The 20,898-nt window shown below is 42.8% G+C and overlaps 2 protein-coding genes across 7 annotated transcripts in view; one reads left to right on the top strand and one right to left on the bottom strand.

Annotated features, from left to right (window-relative positions):
• The window catches only part of MCTP1 (multiple C2 and transmembrane domain containing 1), a 1,233,450-nt gene that overhangs the window by 1,124,496 nt on the left and 88,056 nt on the right, over positions 1-20,898 (top strand). The gene's annotated exons all lie outside the window — the stretch shown is intronic.
• On the bottom strand, positions 145-1,532 carry LOC142303488 (uncharacterized). Its single transcript, XM_075344879.1, has 2 exons — positions 1,207-1,532; positions 145-1,003 (listed from the first exon to the last, which is right to left on the bottom strand). The coding sequence occupies exons 1-2, from the start codon at positions 1,530-1,532 to the stop codon at positions 145-147; spliced, it is 1,185 nt and encodes a 394-aa protein (XP_075200994.1).

Genomic DNA, 20,898 nt, shown 5'->3' on the forward strand with positions numbered 1-20,898 from the left:
AAATAATAAACAAGTTTATTATCATATTTGACTGAAAGAAAAATATGTATTGATGACATACCTTATTTTTATTAAACATTTTGAACATATTTATTAATTTTTAAACACATATGGTTTTTTGCAATAAAAATTCGAAAACAAAAATTAATGATCAACAAAATAACGCATATAATTATTTCTTATTTGCAAACCAGACAAAACTGGTTGGGTATTCTCCATTTGAACATTTGAAAAATTAGCTACATAATGGGAGTTCAAAGGGTCTAACAGGACATTTTCCTCATGAATTCTACAAAAATTATGTAAAACTAATGTAGCTTTGATTACTGATTGCACATTTGTTGGGTTTAGCTGTATTGTTGTTTGATATATGCGCCATTTGGAGGCTAAAATACCAAAAGAACATTCTACATAACTACGGGCTGTTTTTAAACGACTATTGAATTGGCTTTTTAAATCATCAATTCCACGCCGAGGAAAAGGTCTCATTACATGTGGTGATAAGGCAAAACCCTCATCTGCAACCATCACAAAAGGTACTGTTGGTCCAGAAGTACCAGGCAGTGGTGATGGAGTAGGTAAATTTAAGTTTATTGAAATCATACGTCTGGCCAATCTAGTTGAGCGAAAAATCCGTGCATCGGAAGCACTCCCATACGCACCAATATCTACATAAATAAATTTATAATTAGTGTCAACTAATGCTAATATTACAACTGAAAAAAATTTGTGAAAATTAAAATATCTAGATCCTGAATTTGGTGGCTTCCGAACCCTAATGTGTTTACCATCCAATGCCCCAATACAGTGTGGAAATTTAGTGACTTCATGAAATCCATGGGCTATTTGAAGCCATTTTTCGCAAGTTGGTTGTGGCATTACTTGATTTTTAAGATGTAACCATAAGGCATCACAAGTCAGACGGACAATTCCACAGATGGTTGACGTACCAAGGAGGAAGTCGAAATGTAGAGCTCCATATGACATGCCTGTAGCCAGAAACCTAAAGATTGTGTAAGTGTATCCCAAATGAAAAAAAAAGGACCGTTATTTTTTTTAAAAATTTTAAAGAAACGTTGAATGTTAATCCATAAAATAGAATCATAAATAATAATTTTATGATGTATATTTTAGTCTAATGATATATATTTAAACATTATAAAGTAAAAACATTATTTTAATACAAAATGTTTAAAAAAAACCCACCTTAATGTAACAAGCAATCTTTGTTCAGGTGAGATACATTGGCGCATGTTTGTGTCCTGGAGTTGGAGATGAGGCCTGAGAGTGTCCAAGATTGTATCAAACATATCAACTGTTAATCGGCAATATGCCTGAAATTTTGCAGGATATCGCCTTAATTCACCATATAGACAATGGAAATGTCCATGAGTTTGACGCATTTGAACAATTGGATGCACCCACATTCTTCTTTGAGACATTTCTGCTGAAGGAATCATAAATCGCCTTACACCAAATCGTCTAGAAACCATCCATGCCAGAAAAAGCAGAGCCTCATTTGATATGGACATTCTCAACTAAAAATCACACACCACTATGTCAAAAGGAAAAAAAAAACCACTCACAGCATTCATTTATCCAAAAGGTAGTGAAAAGTCAATTACTGCCAGCAGTAACACATTAACAAATTAATGTGATGACTAACCACAGCAAAACGCAATCAAAAAACGGATCGGAAACGCTAGTGGCACGGATCACACACGGAGGTAAAAAACGTACAAACGGAAGTAAAATACGGAATCACGGATGCAACACGGATATCACACGGAACTTAAAAACGGATGTAAAAACGTAACACGGACAAGAAAAACGGACAACAAAAAACGCACGTGTTTTTCACGGACGTGTGAAGGGGGCCTAAGAGGTACTTTGCACGCTGCGACATCGCAGGCCGATGCTGCGATGCCGAGCGCGATAGTACCCGCCCCCGTCGCAGCAGCGATTTCCTTGTGATAGCTGCCGTAGCGAACATTATCGCTACGGCAGCTTCACATGGATTCACCTGTCCTGCGACCGTCGCTCTGGCCGGCGACCCGCCTCCTTGTTAAGGGGGCGGGTCGTGCGGCGTCATAGCGACGTCACACGCCAGGCGGCCAATCGGAGCGGAGGGGCGGAGATGAGTGGGATGTAAACATCCCGCCCATCTCCTTCCTTCCGCATATCCTACGGAAGCCGCGGTGACGCCGGTAGGAGATGTTCCTCGCTCCTGCGGCTTCACACACAGCGATGTGTGCTGCCGCAGGAACGAGGAACAACATCGGACTGTCGCATCAGCATAATCATGGATTGCGCCGACGCTGCACCGATGATACGATTACGACGCTTTTGCGCTCGTTAATCGTATCATCTAGGCTTTACACACTACGATGTCGCATGCAATGCCGGAAGTGCGTCATTTTCAATTTGACCCCACCGACATCGCACCTGCGATGTCGTAGTGTGCAAAGCCCGCCTAAGGCCAGGGTCACACTGCTGTTTAGTATCTGATATGATATGCTAATGACATTCGGCTCAGACTCTGCTGCCAGCGTGAGCCGAGGGCCATTTACTGAGATTCGTTCTCTCCTTGCAAGATAATCAGATCACAGGTGTGGAGAAGAAGGAGATATTTCCTTTTTTCATTACCTTCCTCAGCGTATTGGACTACACACCAAGGTCATCAGAGTGCAGTCCGATGTTTCACACACTTATTGATTCGTATGGGTACACGTGATCTGAGATACACTGCTAACTGCAGCATGCAGTGATTTTGTCTGATACCAAATTGGCATGAGAAAACAAAACGCTTTTCGGCACTGCCCCATAGTAAAACATTGGAGCGAGTGCTATCTGATAAAACTTCAGATAGCACTCTTCCAATTTATATGCAAATGTGAGCGTATCCTCAATTAAAAACTCACTAACTCTGAAACAGTTTTGTGTAAAAATTGGTTTGACAGATAGCTCATCATGTTTCCAAACCCTGTAACCTATATTCTAGTGCATGGACTTTGTTAATCAACTGTTCTTAATTCTATCTACATTTTAAATTTTGCACTGTGAATTTGGAACAATTGTTGATGGGTGGCACGGTGGCTCAGTGGTTAGCACTGCAGTCTTGCAGCGCTGGGGTCCTGTGTTCAAATCCCACCAAGGACACCATCTGCAAGGAGTTTGTATGTTCTCCCCGTGTTTGCGTGGGTTTCCTCCGGGTTCTCCGGTTTCCTCCCACACTCCAAAAACATACAGATAGGGACTCTAGATTGTAAGCCCCAATGGGGACAGTGTTGCCAATGTATGTAAAGCGCTGTGGAATTAATAGCGCTATATAAGTGAATAAAATTATTATTATTATTATTATGGGCTTTTCCAAGGATGTAGTAACATGACACCCTTCATGTAATTGAAATCACAGCCTATTCTAGTCACGTGTCAGGTCAAGTTGCAATATGAAAAAATACGTCTTCTGAGACCTGTGTCTCAACTGACAGAGGAGTTGTATCTTAAGCTCACATATAGGTGAGCTGCTGGAGGAAGGTGTGTGACAGGAAAAGAAATAAAATTTCTCCTGTGCTACCTGCACACAGAGGCTGGAGAATAAAAATCCTTTGTGCTCAGTCAGTTGAAGAAATGTAATTCTTGTCCTGCCGCAGTCCTTCTCAGTTCACAGACATATGTACTTAAAAATACAGCTTCTATATCAGTTGAGACACAGGTCTCGGGAGCTGTGTTTCTTCAGACTGAATGATGACAGGGATAATTTTATTACATTCTTGGAGAAGCCCTTTAAAGTTTTGGCCAATGAACACAAGTTGCATATGATAGGTGAAAACTGATTGGTCTATGGGTTTCCAACCACTTGGGACCTTCACTCATCTGCAGAATTTATGCCAAATAGACTGGAGCATGCATGACCGCCACTCCATTTATACCCTATAGGGTTGCTGAGCTCTGTTTTTTCCATCAGGCCAATAAAACATGAATGAAGTGGCTGACGGGCACAGGCGCTGCCGCTCTACACTATTGCGACACAGGCTCCCTGTCCTATGGATAGGTAATGACTTGTTTTCACCTGACAAGCCCTTTAAGAGCATAGGTCTATATTTACTGAAATAGTTTTTCATATTATTTTGTCATAATGTGATCAAAATGATCATATATATTCCTATCTAATAGAAATTGTATTTAATAATTTCTCTTTTAGACTACCCAGTGCAATTGTATCTTGTTGTGGTTGCACAGCTCTTAAGAGTTAAGTATTTGGCTTCTGTGTCGACACATGGCCAATTCAACTATTGTTCAAAAAAAGACACAGAAAAGAGGAGCAGAAGAAAGAAATACAAGCCTGTTTCCACAATTCATTGTGTCAGGATATGATAGCACTTGCATTAGTCGTCCTTGAGGGAATATGAAAACCAGAGGGAGGAAATTAGAGTGACCTTGTACCACAAAAGCTATGGATTGTGCTAGCAGGACTACTTTGCAGCACACAAGAGCGTAGTGATAAAGGTCTGGAACTGTCTGCTTTTTTACAATACCCCAAATCTCTCTGCTGCTAGAAGAACCTTCAAAAGATGAGATGTTACAATTAAACTTTTGAAGACTGTTGCCTATATTCATAAAAGTACTGAAAGGACTTGTTCTGCGGCATGACTCGTTTCAAGAAGCTTTACCCTTTAAAACAGATATTTCTTCAATAGTCAAGTATTTTATTATTAATAAGGGTTGTAAAATTATTATATTCAAAATACTGTAAGTGATCCGTTGTCTTAAGAATAGTTTATCTAGGTGTAATGTGAACTAAGAACATGCTGTAGGGAACATATAATATAGAGGGTTATCTGTGAAATCCATATTCCAAAACCAGATGTACTTAATATTTATCAATTGCAAATAATAAAGTCCAAAGTAAAATGCGTGAAACCACTGATGTGACAACCAAATCACTGGCTTTCATATCTTACGGCTCGTGTGCATGTTGCGTTTTTCCTTGCATTTCCGCAGCATGTTAAGCAGCAGCGTCTCATTGTCAAAATGCATGAGTTTTGCTTTTCAAGCAAAATCTATAGGATTTTGACAAAATCCATGCGCAGGATGCTTTTTTAAATGCAGCGTTTTGATTGTGAAAAATCTGACAAAATCTCTGCATTCTTTTGTGCTGTTTGGCAGCGCTCTACACCCATTGAAATCAATGAGTTGTTGAAAAACGCTACCAAAATGCTAAGCAGTGCGTTTAAACTGCATTTTAGTCGCGATCCGCATGTTTATTTGACATAACAAACGCAGGTCTTTCGGTCTCTCTCTTTCTTTGTCGATGTCGGTCTCTCTCTCCCACCCCCTCCCTCATACTCAGCGATCCCCGATCACCGGCGCGGCGTTGCACAGCATTCACACTGTGGCGGCCTCCCCTTTTTGAAAATGCCAGCCAATCATTATTCCATCTCGTATTCCCTGTTTCCCCCACCCACCGGCGCCTATGATTGGTTGCAGTCAGACATGTCCCCACGCTGAGAGACAGCTGTCTCAATGTAACCAATCACAGCCACCAGTGGGCGTGTCTATAGCGTGCAGTAAACTAAATAAATAAATCTATCCGACTCTTCCCGTTGCCCTGGTGCGGTGGCAATCAGGGTAATAAGTACTAAGTCCTAGCTTCACTCAGCGTCACTGAGACACCCCCCCATCACTAAACTGTAGAGAAAGTAAATAAGCACAAATACTGAAAAATCCTTTATTTGAAATAAAAGACAAAAAACTCCCTCTCTCACCACTTTATTAACCCCTCAAAAACTCCTCCAATCCACACAAGGTCCCACGACGCTTTCAGCTCTGCTACATCAGAAGCTGACAGCGAGTGGCCATAGAGAAGGACCGCTAGCTGTGAGCTCCACGCAGCAACTGAAGTGAGTCGCGCAATCAGCTGTGCTGTCACTGAGGTTACCTGCGGCCACCACTCTCAGGTGGAGGACTGCAGCTGTGGCCGCGGGTAACCTGTGTGGTATTATTAGAAAATAGAATATATTTTTGCTTTGCAGCAGCAAGGATTGTAACGCTATAATCTCTGCTTAGATGCCTCTAATACACTATTCCTTCTCCAGCAGCTAGACGAACACTAAATGCAGCTACCTGCCCTTTTATTAGAAGATAGAAAACATTAGACTTGGATCTGAAAAGGACTTTTAGTTTTATGTTGCAGCAGCAAGAACTGGAAGCATACAATCTCTGCATATATGCCTCTAATAGACTATCCCTTCTTCATCAATTAGTCGTACACTAAATGCTGCTAACAGCGGCATTATTAGAGAATATAATTTTTTTTTTTACATTGCAGCATCAAGAACTCTAAAGGACCCGTTACACGCAGTGATATCGCTAGCGAGCATACCCGCCCCCGCCGTTTGTGCGTCATGGGCAAATCGCTGCCCGTGGCGCACAATATCGTTTGAAGCCGTCACACGGACTTACCTGCCTAGCGACGTCGCTGTGGCCGGCGAATCACCTCCTTTCTAAGGGGGCGGTTTGTGCGGCATCACAGCGGCATCACTAAACGGCCGCCCAATAGAAGCAGAGGGGCGGAGATGAGCGGCCGTAACATCCTGCCCACCTCCTTCCTTCCTCATTGCCGGCGGCCACAGGTAAGCTGTAGTTCGTTGTTCCCGAGGTGTCACACATAGCGATGTATGCTGCCACGGGAACGACGATCAACCTGCGTCCTCAACAATCAACGATTTTTTGAAAAGGAACGACGTGTCAACGATGGACGATTTGGTGAGTATTTTCCATCGTTAACAGTCGCTCATTGGTGTCACACGCAATGACGTCGCTAACGATGCTGGATGTGTGTCACGGAATCCGTGACCCCAGCGATACATCGTTAGATAAGTCGTTGCATGTAATGGGGCCTTAAGGGCCATTTACACGCTGTGACATCGCTAACGATATATCGTCGGGGTCACAGTGTTTTTGACGCATATCCGGTGTCGTTAGCGACATCGCAGCATGTGAAAGGCTGGAGCGACCTTAAACGATCGCAAAAGAGGCAAAAAATCGTTTGTCTGTGAGAGGTCGTTTATTTATGAAAAATCGTTTTCTGGTCAGTAACGATGTTGTTCCTCGTTCCTGCGGTATCACACATCGGTATGTATGACACCGCAGGAGCGACGAACATCTCCTTACCTCCGTCCACCGGTAATGAGGAAGGACGGAGGTGGGCGGCATGTTCCAGCCGCTCATCTCCGTGCCTCCTCTGCTATTGGATGCCTGCCGTGTGACGTCGCTGCGACACCGCACAAACCGCCCCCTTAGAAAGGCGGCGGTTCGCTGGCAGCGACATCGCAGGGAAGGTAAGTCCGTGTGGCGGGTGTTAGCAATGTTGTGCACCATGGGCAGCGATTTGCCCATGACGCACAACCGTCGGGGGGGGGTATGCTCGCTAGCAATATCGGTACCGACTTTAAGGCTTTGTGCCCACGGGACAACATACCCGCGGATTTTGCTGGTGAAAAGCTGCTGATTTATCTGGATTTTCTAGATAAATCCGCAGGTTCTAGCAAGTACAGACACTCCCCATGTTATCCTATAGGATTTGGGGACTGCTGTATCAATGGTGTGGTATGTGCGGTTGCGGAATATGCTGCGGATGTCCCGCAGCCGCACATAACTGGATGTCAATTATTCATGCGGAAAAATCTGCGGAATTCCCGCTCCTCCACTATGTAGATACAGGGCAGGAATTCCACAGGTATTTCCGCACTTGCTCGGAACCCGCAGCAATGGATAGCTGCGGATTCCGGGGAGCAGCTGCGGGAAACCTGTGGATAAACCTGCGGAAATATCCGTGGGTACATTGTCCCGTGGGCACATAGCCTAAGGCAGTAATCACTGTAATCCACTTTCCCTTCTCCAGCATCTTTCCCTATTTTCCAGGATAAAGTGAGCAGAGCGATGCGTCACCTGGTGTTATAAAGATCAGATTGTGCGATACGGTCGGCCAATCATAATAATGCCATTAGCCAACATGGCTACAGCATTACCATGATTAGTATGCAATCCCCGCATGTTTAGTGGCTGAAAAACAGCCGCAAAACATGAGGCGTGAGGACTCGAGCATAGCGCACCAGCACCAAGGATACTCGATTGAGTACAAATGTGCCAGAGCTGATCGAGCATTGGTTCAGAAAACCCTCCTTCCTTGGTGAGGTTTTTCTTTAGGGGTTTTCATTTTCTGATGCATTTTTAAAAAAGTTTTTCCATATCTTTTTCCAGAGTTTTTTTAAGCGGTTTTTTTTTGGGGGGGGGCCTTTAATTGAGCAGTGCTTACTTTTAAACATTTTCTATAAAGATATAGCTTAATGAAGTGGCATCCCCTTCCGTTTCTCCCACCAGGCGTATTTTAAAATATTAAAATATGAGGCATAAGAAAAAGACTAAATAGATATATGACCATGGCATGGTTTTACAATAGAAATTACTAGGAAGAGTGTTTCTAGCATTTTTTTAGCTATTTTTCAGAGACATGCTCCTGAGGCTATGTGCGCACGTTGCGTCGTAGTACCTGCAGTTTATTCTGCACGTTTTCCTGCCCTTGGTTTTTGACCAAATGGCTTTTGCCCATTTTTTAGCGCTAAAAACGCATGCGTATTTACCGTGTTTTTAGTGCGTTTTCAGCGCTTTTTACCTGCGTTTTCATATGCGTTTCTGCAGATACGTTTTGTATCTCAAGACACTGAGAAATAAAGTTGGAATAGTTGAAAAGAATGAAAAAAGAGAAAAAAAATGATCATATTCACTTTTAATATAACTATATGTAAAATCAACAATTATAATGAAATTATAGCAGTTATTCAAATTTTTACCGAAAAATTGGTGAAATGTATTATTTTATAACATTTAAATTTTCGGTTATTGTGTGTGTGTAAAGGAACATTAGAACCCTTTAATTTTGTGCCAGAAAAGCATGCTTTTTTGGAGCCAAAAACGCAGTGGAAAAGCAGGTAAAAAGCATGAAAAACGCAGGAATTGTGCTTTTGGTTGCATTTTGCCATTTCTCATTGGCTCCAATGTTAAGGAAACGCTGCAGAAATGGCAAAAACAACTGACATGCTGCTTCTTTTTCAGCATGGTTTTTGACCCAAAATATGCAAATTAAACGCTGCAGAAAAAAAAGCAAAGTGCAGACAGGATTTCTGCTTTTCCCATGGACTTTGCTGGAAAACAAAAACGTATGCGTTTTAGCGCAAAAATGCTGCCGCTAAAAACGCCGCGGAAACGCGGGAAAAAACGCAACGTGCGAACATAGCCTAAAGGCTCTAGAAAAACTGTATGTGACATACCCTAAAGGGGATAGCTGCTCGTATAGCAGTACTACACCAGGGAACGCTAATAAGTATTGCCTGTGCGTAGACACCATATCTAGGTCTCATTTAACAAGTCATTGCAAAATGCTAATCGCCAACCTCCTGAATTATGTTATATTAAAGGGAGGATGGTGTTTAAGAGATGAGAAAAACTGTGTCTTAATTTATGCCCTCGACCTTTGCTTCTGGTTGAGATGTATAGTTATATAACACAGTAAGAACTTACTCTTTGGCAGAAAGCATTAGAAATGTCAAAAAACTCGGTGTGATTTGTTATCCCCCGAACAATCTCCTGTATGCACTTACACTTCAATAAGGATGGAGACGTAATGCTCCCAGATGACTTTACTAGCTCACAGTTGGAAATCAACAGATTGGATGAGAAATCCCTATAGAATGTTCTGATTTCTTCCCATCCTTCAAAATTCATCAAATTATGATATGGGGAAAAGCAGCATATGTGAGTCATGGTTCTGGTGTTAAGCGGTAATAAGTCTCCATGTATGGCAATAAATAGACAATTTATTGCAAAGGTCATTGCGATCAGTTGGCTGTATTTTAACTCTCTACAAATTGAACATAACCACTAGGACTTAGATGCAGTTAACAACCATCGTTTTATTGCTATTTTTCTTGTTGCGGGAGCTCTGGGTGTAGTGAAATTCGGAATATTAGCAACATCTTATTAAGTGATTGTTCTTTTGTTCCTTCAAACTATATTGTTTCTGTACATAAGCCAACTCTAGTTGTACCAGTGGCAAAATGCTAAGTGATCCTTAGGGAGTCCAATCCAGAGCTTTAGAAAACACTTATTTTTCGGAAAAGCAGCCTGGACAGTTGATAAAAATGTACACAAGATGGAATAGTTATAGAATAGAGATATGTAGAATGTGTTTTTAACATAAAGACATTTGGGGGGTTTTATATCTGTTCCAGATTATGGTTTTGTTTGGTGCAATCATATATTATATTAATAAATTACAATGTATACTGAAGGACATAAACCAAATGCATAAAAACATCAAGGGATTCTAAATAGCAAACTAATTAAGTTATATTGGACTTCTTTAGTAAAAAATAAATAAATCAGCAAAATAAAACCTATTAAGCCATTGGTGAACATAGACAGAAGAGGGCCCTTGTGCAAAGACAGTATATGGGCCCTTTGCAGCCCAAAAGCTCATCAAAATACACAATTTCACCTGTTTTGGAGGTGGCAATGGGCCCCCTACCCATTCGGGCCCCTGTGTAGCTGCACAGGCTGCATGTAACGTCTGCCCTTGATCACAGACTAAGATGACTGTCACGGACAGACAAGGGCTAGCCACCAAGTCGGCAGGACCTCAAGAACCCTGAAACCCTTTAACCTCTCTACAGGGATTTGAAATTACACAAGGTCCAGGAGATCGCTGCCTATGGAAGGCTGCAATCCAGGAAAGAGTGGTTGTCAGGCAGGGTCTAAACCAGGAGGCACAAAAAGGGACAAACTCGGGAGGCAGGAGCGTAGTCAGGAAACCAGGCAGAGGTCAAAACTGGAGATGGCAGCGAGGTACATAAACGACAGGCAGAAGGGTAGTCATGAAACAAGCAGAAGTCAGAACACCAGAATCACTAAACAGAACAGGGTGGGACAGGAACCAGGAATACAGAACTATCTGTGGCAGTGTTGAGCAGACAGGAGGGAGAATAAGAAGGGTGTGGTGTCTTCCCATTGGCTATAGCTGATTGATGGTATCTTCAGCTGGAAGACACACGCCACCTACAGTCAGCTAGTGGTACTGCATGTCCCAGGGAAACCCAGCTTAGTGGATGAGCGGAGCCTTCGCCCAGCAGAGCCACTGGCACCAACTCCTCTCCCATCCCCAGCACTATCCACGGTAGGAACACGGCGTCGCCTGGTGACCAGAGCAGGAGCGGACTCCGGTGGGGACATGACACTGCACCAATGATATGTCTGCCCCTGTATTAAGCCTTATAGGGAAAAGGTAGTGGTCTATTGGAAAAGGGTGTAGCTTAAAGGGGTTCTACAAGAATGTAATAAAATGGTCAAAATCACCTTATTTAAATTGCACTCTTTCCTAGTCCCGTGGCATGATGAGCTGGAGTCTGAAGAAACAATGCTCCTAAGATCTGAGTTTCAACTGACAGAGGAATGGTATTGTAAGCACACATACCTCAGTGAGCTGAGGAAGACGGTTGAAATAGGAGAAGAAATAAATCTTCTCAGTTGACTAAGTGCAAAGGATTTTTTTCTCTACATTATCAGTCCTCTGTGCATAGTCAGCCAAGGAGAACATTTATTTCGTCTCCTGTCACAGCTGTTTTTCTCGGCTGACTAAGGTATGTGTGTTTACAATACAGCTCCTATGTCTAGCGGTAGCACTGATATTATGAAGCACAGGGGTCCTTCGTTAAAATCCCACCAAGGACAACATCTGTTAGAAGTTTGTAAGTTCTCCCAATGTTTGCATGTGTTTTCTCTACGTACTTCAGTTTCCTCCTATACAAAAAGGCATACTGATAGAAAAGTAAATAGAATAAGTAAAATAAGTAAATAGAATAAGTAAAATAAATAAGTGAACAAATATCACTCGGATAGAGACCTGATCTCAAAATCATCTGGTCTGTCTGGGATTACATGAAGAGACAGATGGATTTGTGTAAGCCTTTATAAACAGAAGACCTGTGGTTAGTTCTCCAAGATGTTTGCACCAACCACCTCTCCGAGTTCCTTTAAAAATTTTGTACAAGTGTACGTAGATGAATTGATGTTTTTTGTAGTCAAAGAGTACACAAACGATTTCATTTAGTTTTATTTTTTGTTCATTTTGTTTACATTTTGCTAATTGATTTAAATAAAGTAATGACACTTCTATTTTGAAAGCAATCTTACTTTGCAGCATTTTTTTTCAAATAGGTGCCTAAAACTTTTGCACAGTACTGTACTTGCAGGGCATATGAATATTGTATATAAGGGGTCCCCAAGCTATGGCTCATGCACCCATGATGTGTGGCTCATGGCTGTTTGCCAGCTAGGTGCATTTGCACCAGGTCTTGCAAATAGCTATGAAAAACAGGTCTCCAGACAGTGACATTTCTGAGTATCCCTACACAGAAGAGCAGATATCAATGAAGGTAGGATCCCCTTGATATACTGTCTCAGTGTAGTTATTTCTGTGGAAAAGATTTGGCTGCCATTATACTGGTAATGGAGCCCTGGGTATTACTACTGTGAGCAGGGCCGCCACTAGAAATTTCAGGGCTCCGTACCGGCAACCTTTTGGGGCCCCCTTGAGACTCCGCCCAGGCTTCACCCCACCTCCACCCCTCAAACCTTCCACAGTCCTCCTCCACTCTTGGAAAAAAATAAATAAATTATTATTACCTTCTGGTGCACATCCAGCTGAAGCAGGGCAGGTACTGGTGTCAGCGGGCCCCCCACCACCCCTGATGATTGTCCCACTCCTGTCTTCAGCTCACAGAGCAGCTACCTGTCCCCGCCAGCTGCCGAACCCTCTCCACCTTCGTGGTGCTGCTTTCCAGCAGTAGTGTGAAGAGGTCGCAGAGTGATTACTGTGACGACATGGACTCTCATGGGTTAAAGTTTCTTAAAATCCAGCCAGACAGCATGATAGATTGTCTATAGATGGGGGAGAAGTCCCTCATTGTTTTTACAAGACTCTTGTTGACTCAAAGTAATTGTGTTGGCCACTGAAAGCCAGATGTATTGTCTCCAGACTTTTCCAGTAACCATTGTATTGTAGTTGTATATTGATAATGTAATTACCTTAGTAGCCATTGTCTAGTCGGTCCCAGTTTACATGTACACCCTCAGTCTTTCTATGCACATCATTTAAATGAACATTGTCCATGCAGCTTGAAATTCCTCCAATGGGAGAAGCAATCTTGTCCAACCAATCGATGAGGACGCAGTGTATCTAAGTGGAAGGTTGTGGCTATAAAAAGGACTTCTTTAAGCCACCAGGGGTTGTTGATGGATGCTGATGGATCCAGTCTAAGCTCTTTGGAGCTGACTAGAGGATCAGGATATCTTATGGCTTCAATCTAGGGACTCCGGACCCGGTTGGAGACCATATCCACAGCCTAGGGATTTCGACTCCGGCTGCCAGGATTTTATCATCAATCCAGGACTACCTAAGGAGGACACTCAGGTTGGGACAGTTCAGTCACCTGTTACAGACTTTTCAGACCTCAGACAGCTTGGAACCTGTGAGGCATGGACATTCTAAATCCCTGGTGAGCCAGCGGAAGGGTGAGACTCTGTTGCCTGTTACATTTGTGTGTTTTGCTGGTTATGTGTTATGTGCCGTTAATTGTTTGGGGATCCAATAAAGTCTAATTATTGTGGTTCCCTCACCCTGTGTTGTCTGAGTAGTGTTACGCCCACGGTAAAGGAGGCCAGCGTTCAGTTGGGATGAGCCCTGAGCTACGCTGTCTTTCTAAAGGCGGCGGGTTTTAGTGGACGAGAGCACCCACTAAGCCCCGTGTCTCCACAATTGGTGGCAGCAGTGGGATACTACTCAGCCTGGTTTACCCAGGGGAGCTGCAGTGGACTGGTGTTTTCGGACACCGTCCAGGGCTCAACAACCAGGGAGGCACATAAGCATACCCAGCAGGCCATAGGGGAGGCATTCAGGTTTCGGACGCTGCCATGTCCAACCCCACCAGCTCAGCCATGGGACAAGGACAAGAGAGGAGTTACGACCGCTGCAGTAAATGGATGCTGCAGGATCTGTGCCGGAGGCGAGAGATTGTCTGCTGGAGCGCTGAGACTCGGTCGGACTTGATCCGGAAATTAGTCCGTTGGGATGCCCAGAATGATGCAGAGGACGATGAGGATCCCGCCGATATTGACCCAGAGGATGTAGACTATGTGCCACATCATGGATCTAGTGACAATTAGGAATCAACTTTGTCCAAAATGGCCCAAGCCACAGCGTTGTTGGATGCATTGGGGCCTAGATCCTCAAGAGAAGAGAGGGCTTATGTTCTGGAATATGTTTATGGGATTCCAGCTGCAGTACTGCTAACACCAGCCGGTCGAGAAGGATGGTCCCGCTACCCAGCAGAAGCTGCGCCAAAACGAAGGACTACAAACAGGGCCTGTGACTCGCCCAATCTATGGCGCTGTTATACATGTGGGCGCAATGGACATCTAGATAAAGATTGTCTCCAAAACCGAGGCCGCACGCTTGGAGCCTGTCTGCCACTCCAACCAGTCAACATATGCCGAGATGAACCAACGAGACCTGAGGAATGCTACTCCCAAGAAACACCAATAGTTGAGGAAGTGGTTTATCCAGTCCACACTCTACGGCAGGCCGGACACCGTACACCAGCCAACCTCCATCCCCACATCCAGACGGTCAAGGTCGGTGATATACAGGCTCAGGGACTTCGAGACATTGGATCTTCCATCACTCTGGTAAGCCCAGTTATTGTTTCTCCAGAAGACCCTGTACCAGATTCCCAATTATCCATCTCCCTGGCTGAGGGCCAGCGCTCAGACGTCCCTCTGGCATGTGTGCAGTTGGACCTAAAAACCGACCAGGGAGAGGTCGAGGTGGAGCTTGTGGATAGCCTCCCCGCACCTGGTATTTTGGGGACCATCCAGGAAGTGATCGATGTGGGGATTGTGAACAGCCTCCCCATTCCTGACATTGTGGAGACTGACCAGAGCAAGGCTGATGTGGAGCTTATGGACACCGTCCACACACCTGTTGTTTCGGGGACTAGCCAGGAGGAAGTTGAAGTGGGGTTCATAGACGGCCCCACCAAGCCTGTTGTTTCGGATACCACTCAAAGGGAAGTGAAAGTGGGGCTTGTGAATTACCTGCTCACACCAGTCATTTTGGAGAATGACCTAGGACAAGGACTAGCCAGTCCGTTTGAAGAAGCCATCACCCACCTCCAAGCAAAGCAGGACCCTGATGTGGATCTTTCTAACATGGGACAGTTCAGTCACCTGTTACAGACTTTTCAGACCTCAGACAGCTTGGAACCTGTGAGGCATGGACATTCTAAATCCCTGGTGAGCCAGCGGAGGGGTGAGACTCTGTTGCCTGTTACATTTGTGTGTTTTGCTGGTTATGTGTTATGTGCCGTTAATTGTTTGGGGATCCAATAAAGTCTAATTATTGTGGTTCCCTCACCCTGTGTTGTCTGAGTAGTGTTACGCCCACGGTAAAGGAGGCCAGCGTTCAGTTGGGATGAGCCCTGAGCTACGCTGTCTTTCTAAAGGCGGCGGGTTTTAGTGGACGAGAGCACCCACTAAGCCCCGTGTCTCCACAATTACTTCATCACACTGCTGCATGCTGAGCCCTGCTCTGCTCCACTGACCCTGCCTCCAGCAGTGCCAGCACACATGACTAATTTGCATGCAACGCAAATTAGCAATGTGTAGTGGCAGAAGAGACATCGCCAGCCCCTCTGCAGTGGCTGTGACTGAGGCCCGGTGAAGAGGGAGGCCCAAACGCCCTGAGGCTTCATAAGTAATTCCCCAGGACCTCCTCTTCACTGGCTCCCCATACACCAGTCACGGTTGTAATGCCCTGATGGCGGCCCTGCCTGTAAAGGGTGAGAGCTAAATGTGGCTCGCAACCCTCTCAGAGCCGAAAGTGGCTCTTAAGGTCAGAAAGGTTGGACACCTCTGCTGTATATATTATATTTTACATTATATTAGTAAAGTGGCTACTTGCCCTTTATCTAGAAGTCTGTAGCCTCTTGTATTTTTCCAGCAGGCCTCTCTGTAAATATTCAGGAACATCTTTAGTAAGAAAATAATGCCTTTAGTATAAAGAAAAGTGAATAGAAGACAGGGATAAGTTGGAAGAGGAGAATGCAGTTTTAGTATTTCAGTGAAAATGTTAGTATTTTAGTGAAACGACACAAGAAGGAGAGGGCACATCTGATTCAGGGGAATGGTCGGCACTGCGGGTAAATGGTTGTGCTCAGCAGAAGAATAGATATCCTGATAGTAATATACAGAGGACCATAGATCTCCTTAATTACAGACATATGAGTATTATTTATTGAGCTGTCAGCATGTCACATTCAATGGTATGTCATTTTACAAGATGGCCAATGTTTCGGCCAACTTTGGAATATTACATCTGATTGCTTCTAGTGTAATGCAGGAGGTATGGACGTGTGAACCGTGTATGTGTGGTTCAGCTTACTCATGGAGAATAAAGGATTCACTGCATATACACTTACGGCTTTGTATATTTTAATTACAAAAAAAATTGTGCGCATAAAGATTTATTTTATTATCATGTGCAGCCCTATAGCATTTAGGGGTTCCATTTCATAGTAGTTTTTCCTAGGGTCTTGGGAGTCCTATTGTGATACAGGCCATAAAACACAGGCACTATATATTTTACGGAGTGTACCAGGCTGTAACTTATCATCTAACATAGAGAAATAAGTTATTTTGTGTTTTATGATGAAGCAGAATCTGTTCCTGCTTTTAAAAATGGCTGATGATTGCTGAAGGACTGAATCCTTGTGTTCCCCGAGCCTTACACAGTATGAAATAGCAGATGTTCTTCCATGTAAAATGATTGATGTGTTTTCAGAGTAATTTGTGGTCTTTGAAGGGAAAATAGCAAATATTTTAACACATTTTAGCATCTGTACCCATTGCTGTACTTTTCTTTTTATATAATATTAACAATATTTGATTTTTGAGTGATTTAAAAAATAAAATATGATATAATTGCCTTTGAACTGATTGTATGTTTATCAGATTTATGGCACATTTTTGTTACCCTACAGTATGTTTCCTAAAATTCTGTAGTAATATAGTTAGATATTTTAACTTATAGGGAATCTGTCAGCAGGTTTTTGCTATGTAATGTAACAGAAGGAGATAATGAGACACAGATTTCAGTAATAATAACGAATAACGTTTGGAACACCATTCTAAGTCTGAACTGGGTGCAAAAACCTAAAAAAACATCACTATGGGGAGATAAGGTATGCACACCAGTGACTATGTAAGGGGAATACATGTATTCGCAGAAACTGCTGTGTGAATACTGACTTGAAAAATCCAATAGCTATATGTAAGAGTGAAAATGTGAAAATGGAATCTGCATTACTGCCATGAACATATGAATCAAGAGAAATTTAGCTACTGAATTGATCAATGCAATAGAGCCCCAACACTACGACAAAGTATTTCTCTACGTTGGGGTCCCTAGCTTATGTGTGTCCTCTCATGCAGTTAAAAAACTTACCGTGTATGGGAAGCTGAGACCCAGGCTATCTATGCGTATGATATGGATTGGCAATAGGTGTGGTTGGGGAGGGTTCACAAACGAAAAACTACTAACAATAACGAATAACGTTTGGAACACCATTCTAAGTCTGAACTGGGTGCAAAAACCTAAAAAAACATCACTATGGGGAGATAAGGTATGCACACCAGTGACTATGTAAGGGGAATACATGAAATAGCAGAAACTGCTGTGTGAATACAGACTTGAAAAATCCAATAGCTATATGCAAGAGTGAAAAATGGAATCTGCATTACTGCCATGAACATATGAATCAAGAGAAATGTAGCTACTGAATTGATCAATGCAATAGAGCCCCAACACTACACCAAAGTATTTCTCTACGTTGGGGTCCCTAGCTTGTGTGTTTCCGCTCATGCAGTTAAAAAAAACCCTCCCCAAGCACACCTATTGCCAATCCATATCATACGCATAAATAGCCTGGGTCTCAGCTTCCCATACACGGTAAGTTTTTTTAACTGCATGAGAGGACACACACAAGCTAGGGACCCCAACGTAGAGAAATACTTTGGCGTAGTGTTGGGGCTCTATTGCATTGATCAATTCAGTAGCTAAATTTCTCTTGATTCATATGTTCATGGCAGTAATGCAGGTTCCATTTTTCACATTTTCACTCTTGCATATAGCTATTGGATTTTTCAAGTCAGTATTCACACAGCAGTTTCTGCTATTTCATGTATTCCCCTTACATAGTCACTGGTGTGCATACCTTATCTCCCCACAGATTTCAGTAATGTCTCACTTATTAGACTGTGTGCTGTTGTTTATGTACAATGATTGTTTTATCACCCAGTCATTATCAATGTCCAGCCTACATGTCAAGTGAGCCCTAGTCTGACCACTTCCCCTCCTGTGATAAGCAGCTCACTGACAATAGAAAATAGGTGGGGTTAGATTTCTGAGCTCTGCTATATGCTACATCTATAAACTCTGATTGTGTCACACAACTGCTGCACCCAGTAATCTAAATAATACATCGTTGGAATCAGGGCCTTGTTTCCTATATTATGCGGCTCTCAGATGAGAGCAAAAACCTGGTGACCAATTCCCTTTATGGGAGTATTCCAATGTAAATAAGAAATATCACTTATCCACCTATCCCTGGTGACAGATTCACTTTACGAGGTATTCCAATGTTAAAAAAAAATATCTCTTATCCACCTATTTTATATTTATGGCTCATGTTGTTTAACCTGTTCACCCCTGGGTGATTTTTCGTTTTTATTTTTTTTTCCCTTCTCTTCTTCCAAAAGTCATAACGTTTGTAGTTTTCTGTCAATATAACCATATGAGGGCTTGTTTTTTGTGAAATGAATTGCACTTTTGAATGTCCCCATTCTTTCTGGTACATAGTGTACTGGAAAACGGGAAAAAAATACAAATGCATTGAAATTGCAATAAAAAGTGCAATTCCCCGTTTGTTTGTTTTTTTATTTACCATGTTCACTATAGGATAAAAGTGACCTGACAATATGATTTCGCAGGTCAGTACTAGTATGTAGATAGCAAACATAGCTAGATGTACATAGCTCCCCCAATGTGTGCACTTCATTTTATATGTTCAGATTGGCTTCCAGCAAACATCTGATTGCAATGTTTTGTTTTCTTTTGTTTTGGGGGGGAAGGATTAGGGTTAGAAAAATAAAAATGCAAAGAAAATAGATAAAAGAAACCAACAAGGCAGAATCCAGCGGAAATAGTAAGGTGCCTTGTGCTCGAAAATATTTTAAAATTATTATTAATTAATCCAGTTTAAAAATTAATTCCAGTTTTTTAGGCAGAGCAATTAAGGAGATATGTGCAATGTAGCAGTGACAACACGTTTCGGTGCTATCTGTGCGCCTTCATCATGGTCTCAAGAAAATAGAAACACAATCAAATAATTACTTATTATTTTCCAAAAAAGCAGTGTGTGATCCTCTTGTATGTCTTTATGGTTGCTCCAAATGAGAAAATTCAATTTCAGAATAAAACTAGAAATGCAATGGCATTGGTTCAGCATTCATTTTTTTGCATTTTTTTTAAAATAAAAAATGGTTCACTATCTACATTCACACATCTGTGTGACACATCCTAGTGCTCTCCATTTTTTTTCTCAGACAGGCCACTGGTCCATAGAGATTCATACAGCCATACACGATGCAATTTTAAAAATGGATCCGTGAGACTCTGAACACGTCCTATTCTCATCCGTTTTGCAGATCAGACTCGTCCTTTAAAGTGCATGGGCCGCAGGGTAAAATGGACGACACGCTGAACACTTTGTATTTCAGAGTTAAACAGAGCTTTGGCTGTTTTTAACTTGACCATTGTTAAGTGTCAATGGATAAAATAAAAGTTCAGATAGTAGCTTCAGTAAATAAATTTGGATAAAAAAAATGGAGGCAACTAGGTTATAACAAGGATGACACCTGAGAAAAAAATTGGTCCCTTTGTCTTGGATAATAAGGCCACGGGCATACATTGGGGAGTTTGTTTACCTCCGTATTTGTAAGCCAAAAACAGGAGTGGGGAAAAAATGCTGAAATGGTGCCTATGTTTCTATTATGCTTTTCCTCATTGTCTCACTCCTAGTTTTGGCTTATAAATACTGAGGTAAAAAACTGACCAAATACTGAACATATGCACGGGGCCTAACAGTCAGACTGATGTGTGAATATAGACATTTTGCACAGTAGCAATTCTCTGAAAAGACTGTTTTAAGTCATGTCCACACGTTCAGTATTTGGTGAGGTTTTTTTTACCTCAGTATTTGTACCCAAAACCAGGAGTGGGTAATAAATGCGGAAGTGGTGCCTGTGTTTCTATTAGGCTGGAGTCACACTTGCGAGTGACTTGCACGAGTCTCACATCGCATCACCCGGCACGGCCTGACTCTCTCCAGACATGAGTGTCTCAGCTGCATAGAATGCATGCATCCGACCTGCTCTTGTCAGCAGAACATGTGGCCGTGCCAGGTGATGCTATGTGAGACTTGGGCGAGTCACTCGCAAGTGTGACTCCGACCTTAAGGTACAGTGGAACCTTGGTTTAAGGCCAGAGTCACACTTGCGTATGACTCGGCGAGTCTCGCATCGGGATCACCCGGGGCGGCTGCACACTCTCGGACAGGAGCGGGTTAACTGCATAGAAATACATGCAGCTGAGAAGCTCCTGTCCGAGAGTGTGCGGCCGCCCCGGGTGATCCCGATGCGAGACTCACCGAGTCATACGCAAGTGTG

This window comes from Anomaloglossus baeobatrachus, chromosome 1, assembly GCF_048569485.1.
Source record: "Anomaloglossus baeobatrachus isolate aAnoBae1 chromosome 1, aAnoBae1.hap1, whole genome shotgun sequence".
Taxonomy (NCBI): domain Eukaryota; kingdom Metazoa; phylum Chordata; class Amphibia; order Anura; family Aromobatidae; genus Anomaloglossus; species Anomaloglossus baeobatrachus.

Coding starts and splice junctions, on each gene's coding strand:
- LOC142303488 (XM_075344879.1), bottom strand. CDS start 1,532: ATGTCCATATCAAATGAGGCTCTGCTTTTTCTGGCATGGATGGTTTCT. Junction 1,004..1,206: donor AGATTGCTTGTTACATTAAG/GTGGGTTTTTTT, acceptor CACAATCTTTAG/GTTTCTGGCTACAGGCATGT.